We start from the raw sequence: 5,000 nt of genomic DNA, 5'->3' as shown, positions 1-5,000 counted from the left end.
CAGGGTTCTCCGGACATCAGCTGTGTCCAGGCTGATTGGCTGCTCATCGGAGCGAGGAATAGATTTCCTCGCTGGAGTGGTGTTGAGTGCCTCAAACCTTGCAAAGTAGTTGTTGAGGTCGTTGATGTCGTGGATGTTGTTGTCGCAGGGGGGAGGAGTAGCTTTATAGTCTGTGATGACTTGTATGCCCTGTCACATTCGTCTGGTGTTCGTGGGGTCCTTGAAGAAGTCCTGCACTTTCTGACTGAGCACACTTTGCAACCTTTATGGCACGGTTCAGGTTGGCTCTGGCTGGTTTTAGTGCCACCATGTCGCCAGATTTAAAAGCGTCGTTCCGGGCTTTCAGCATTGCACGTACCTCACTGGTCATCCAGGGTTTCTCGTTGGCCCGTGTGGAGATGTTCTTGATCACACTAACATCCTCCATGCACTTCTGAATGTATGCAGACACAGACTCTGCATACTCCTCCACACACGTCTGATGATTGTCCGTAGCAGCCGCCTTGAACATGTCCCAGTCTGTGCATTCAAAGCAGTCCTGTAATGCTTCCATAGCTCCCTCAGGCCCTCACCTGCTTCACTGTGGGGTTTTTCCTGATTAGCAGGGGCTTGTATGCAGGAAATCGTTTGAGCTGCTGTTAATACTCTAAATATTTACAATACTGAACATTACATGAATAAGAGAGATAATCGTAGCTAAAAGAGAAATATGACAGTATGATGCACTTTTTTGTTGACATTCATTGAGCTAACTGTAGTTTACTTCATGTTCAAATCTAATCTGACTTTGCAATAGACTGAAAGGAGAGCACCTGAATTTGTTTTGCTTCAAAGTAAAATAAATAGTTTTAAAATGAAAAAAGTTCCTCTCTTTCTAAATCCCTTGATGTTCTGTAAAATTAGCCTGAAATACTTAACACTGGAAACATTTTAACGGCCGGCCCGTCAGAACCGAACTGTGTGCTGACTGTATTGTCTGTGATGTTTATCACTTCACACCCTGACAGAATAACTTCAAAACATGTGAATAAAGTTTGACGTGGAGGGAATCGTTCCCCTTCATTAACTCTCAGTAAAGGTGTACACAGGTACTCACCTGTTTGTCTCACCTGTTTGTGTCAGCTGATGTCTCACCTGTTTGTGTCCTGCAGGAGATCGGCTACACTCACATGAGGGTGGCTGAAGGTGTGAACTCTCTGCTGCAGATGGCCGGTCTGTTGGCTCGACTCTGCAGCAAGACAGCACCCCCTATTGCCAGCTGAACCCAACAACACCAACAACAACACCACCACCACCACCACCACCACCCCCGATGGAGCTGCTACCTCCTCACAGCAGCAGACTGATAGAACAGAGCAGTGTGTGTTTTGACGTGTGTGTTCACATTTTGTATAGAAATAATAAAGAGTCATTTTCTCTCCGTCTTTCCTCCTTCATGTTTGTGAAGGTGTCGACCTGAAACAGTTCTTCAAACGTTGAGGGCAAACCAACGATCTTTATTAAATAACATCAGAAGTCATGAAACAACAAACAGTTAATAAATAGAGAGAAGAAGAACATCTACAAACACATCTCTGTTACAGACTGAAGACTAACCCTGCATGATGCTCCTTTATCAAGTCAAGGCCCCCCCCCACCCCCCCAGGACAGTGAGCTGATGTGAGAACACACCAAGAAGAACATTCACCACTGGGCCTAGTGGTTCTGTTGCACCACCCATATACGGACGCTTTGCAGCAGCTCTCTCTCCTCCCCACACTTCCTGTCTCTCTTCACCTGCCCGACAATATCAAAAGAAACTGATCTGAGACATAAAAGTGTCTGAGATGAAGAGAAGAGAGATTTACAGCCGAACAACATCTCAGAAAGTCACCAGAAGAGACACTGAACAGCTAGCATGCTAAAACCAAGAATCAAAAGATCAGGAACGCTGAAGACAGAGGGAATATTCTCCAACTTTACATGTTCCTCTTTAAATCAACAACCTCTTCAATGAAAGGTGTGGAGGCATGAGGATGAGAGGGGGAGGTCATTCTGAACCTTTACACTTCATTACATCTATCACCACTGCTCAGAAGAAAAGAAAAACAATAGAATACAAAGCATTGAAAGGAGGAAGAGAAAGAAGCATGTAGAGTTAAGTCTCCACCACAACTGTTTGGAAAGTTCCAGTGCACCGAGCATCAGAGGAGGAGAGAGAGGGAAAGAAGAGAGCAGGAAACGTCCTACGCAGTCATCTGGATGCTCAGAGCTTCTGTGAGTTCAGGCCCGCTGGAGGTAGCGCCCTCTGCCTGTGAGTTGTTGGCATTACGAGCCCGGAGTCCGTCTGTGGAGCCCACACTGGAGGCAGAGTGAGTCCTGGAGCGGACCAGCCGGGTCATACCAGCTGTGGGCACTGGGGGGCGACAGAGACATGACTGTGAGCAAGCAGTTCACACTCAACTCTAAACATATCACACTTCCTGTTCTGTGTGAGGATGGAGGGGCGGGACCCTAACCCTGGAGGGGTGTCGTCACTTTTGATCATGTTGTCAGTTTGTGTGGATGTTTCATGAGAAAGGAACTGAAACGTCATGCTGATCAAAACTGACATGTTCAACGCCCTAACAGAGCGTGATGGAATATACCATCAGGAGTCTGTATGTTGTCTTTTATTTTGAAAATGACAGGATCTGTGCCTTTCCTTGTCTGACTTCCTGGGTGGATCTATGCTGTTCAGAGGTCAGTGGACAGAAACACTTTGAGATCTGAGCAGCAGATTGTAACTGAGTGTCTGAATGCTGCAAAGCCTGCTGGGAACTTCACTGCAGAGGGGGGAAGAAAGATCAGCTGACACACACACACGCACACGCACACGCACACGCACACGCACACACACACACACACACACACACACGAGTAACAAAACACTGAAGCAAAGAAACAAAGATGAGAGATGTGAGGAGGTGGAGGAGGAAGATGAGGAGGAAGATGAGGGGGTTGTTTTAGACTCTGGTTGAAATCCTGGTACCTGATTGGCTGCTCAGACGGTTTGATAGAACATGAGGGACTTTAGGATACGAAGACAAAGAGAGAGAGAGCACAAAAGCAGAAAGGAAGGAAGACATGTTGAGAAGTAATTGCAGCTATAACAGGAGGCATCCCACACACACACACATCGCAAACTGCTACTTACAGTTAGTGAGTCGAGCTGTAGACACACACACACACACTCTAAACAACATAACTACAGCATTATATTATATCACATTTGTTTTGTTGTTTCTGTGATTCTTTTAATTTGAAAAGTGAGCTGAAATTTTAGAGAGGATTTAGCTTTTATTTTGAAAAACTTGCTAAGACCGTTAGAGTGGAACTTAAGAGTCACCACTAACTTGAGGTAAATTGTTCTTATTGAACAAGAATAAAGTTAAAGTAATAAAGTGTCAGACTTTGGGGGAGGGACAAGAGAGACAAACAGGAAGACATTTCAGTATTCACACAACTCCAACTCTTTGTTTACATCCAAAGACAAGAAAAGGTGAATGTGTTGAAGCAGAATGATCAGGAGACTCACTGTAGCCCATCCCCTGCACAAAGTACTTGAAGGCCTCAGCTAGTTTTCCAGGCTGAGGAAAGATAAACACACTTTGGTTACTCTGGTCCACCAGGTTACAAACACACTCTTTAGATATATGTTGGATTGTATCAAGTCAACTTTGGTTATATTATTAATAATTATATTTAATGATTTATTAGTATAAATAACAATATCATTAAACTATGTTTAATCAACTCGGGGGGCACCACCCTGAAATCAGAGGAAAAATAACCAAAATATCACTAAAATCAGTCTCAAATGAGTTACTTAATTACTAATATTATTAATAATTAATAACTATATTTAATAAATTGAAGGTGTGAAATCTGTACACAAAGCCTTCGCACCCAGCTTATATCACAATGTAAACACACCAGTAATCACAAACAACTGCTCTCTTAAATTATAACAATTCATTTAAACAAAGAAAAACTTTGCACCCAAAACTCCTAAAAATATGGCGTGGAAGTAGTCAGCTGAATCCTCTGATGCTTGAATTCAGCATGTGAAGAGCTACCTAGACTGAACAACCTCAGAGTTTAACCTATGTAAGTCAAGAGGAGGAAAGGCTTTGTCTCCAATGCTGGAGTCCATCTTGTTAGAGAGTGTGTCCTCTGGTGTAGCAGACCACACTTGAAGAGAAAGAGCAATGCGATGTGATTGCTTTTAAAGACTGGAGCTGCCTGTGGGTTTACCTCAGGCCTCCTCCAATGAGGATAGAGAATTCAGACACCCCCCACCCGACACTTTTCACACCTATTTGTTAGTTTCTGTTGGGGGGTGTTAGGCTAAGACCCCTTCGTTTAGTTCGCTCCAAAATAACTCTAGTCAGGCTTGAGACTGTGATACAGGCCTGAGTGTGTCCAGCACACATGATCAGAACACACAGATAACTGATCCTTTAATGTTCACACTCACCTGCACCACCTGAGGAAGTCCTCCACAGTCTGCCATCTAGTGGACAGAAAAATAATCACTTACTATACAGAGAGAGACAGACAGACAGGCACACACACAGACAGACACACAGGCAGACAGACAGACAGGCACACAGACAGACACAGACAGACAGACACACAGACAGACAGGCACACAGGCAGACAGACAGACAGACAGACACACAGACAGACACACAGACAGACACAGACACACAGGCAGACAGACATACAGACAGGCACACAGACAGACAGACACAAAGACAGGCACACAGACAGACACACAGGCAGACAGACAGACAGACACACAGACAGAGAGACAGACAGACACACAGGCAGACACCCAGACAGACAGACACAGACAGACACACAGACAGAGAGACAGACAGACAGACACACAGGCAGACACACAGACAGACAGACAGACAGACACACAGACAGACATACAGACACACAGACAGACAGACATACAGACACACAGACAG

At 44.7% G+C, this 5,000-nt stretch overlaps 2 protein-coding genes across 4 annotated transcripts in view; one reads left to right on the top strand and one right to left on the bottom strand.

Moving 5' to 3' along the window:
- Nucleotides 1-1,416, top strand: part of rfc2 (replication factor C (activator 1) 2) — a 9,843-nt gene extending 8,427 nt beyond the window's left edge. The window contains exon 6 of the mRNA XM_061033952.1: nucleotides 1,152-1,416. Within this exon, the coding sequence (XP_060889935.1) occupies nucleotides 1,152-1,262 (111 nt within the window). The 3' untranslated portion in view covers nucleotides 1,263-1,416. The remainder of the gene's footprint in view (nucleotides 1-1,151) is intronic.
- A 59-nt stretch (nucleotides 1,417-1,475) lies between these two features.
- Nucleotides 1,476-5,000, bottom strand: part of LOC132967031 (protein NDRG3-like) — a 40,854-nt gene continuing 37,329 nt past the window's right edge. For 2 of the 3 annotated variants that reach the window (XM_061033949.1, XM_061033950.1), the window contains exons 14-17: nucleotides 4,499-4,534; nucleotides 3,557-3,608; nucleotides 3,011-3,049; nucleotides 1,476-2,395 (exon numbers count right to left, since the gene is read on the bottom strand). In XM_061033949.1, coding sequence (XP_060889932.1) covers nucleotides 2,226-2,395; nucleotides 3,011-3,049; nucleotides 3,557-3,608; nucleotides 4,499-4,534 — 297 coding nt within the window. In that variant the 3' untranslated portion in view covers nucleotides 1,476-2,225. The remainder of the gene's footprint in view (nucleotides 2,396-3,010; nucleotides 3,050-3,556; nucleotides 3,609-4,498; nucleotides 4,535-5,000) is intronic. The other variant, XM_061033951.1, reaches the window with a different exon arrangement.

Source organism: Labrus mixtus, unplaced genomic scaffold (genome assembly GCF_963584025.1).
Source record: "Labrus mixtus unplaced genomic scaffold, fLabMix1.1 SCAFFOLD_79, whole genome shotgun sequence".
Lineage (NCBI taxonomy): Eukaryota > Metazoa > Chordata > Actinopteri > Labriformes > Labridae > Labrus > Labrus mixtus.
This window is presented reverse-complemented; position numbering and strand designations above follow the sequence as displayed.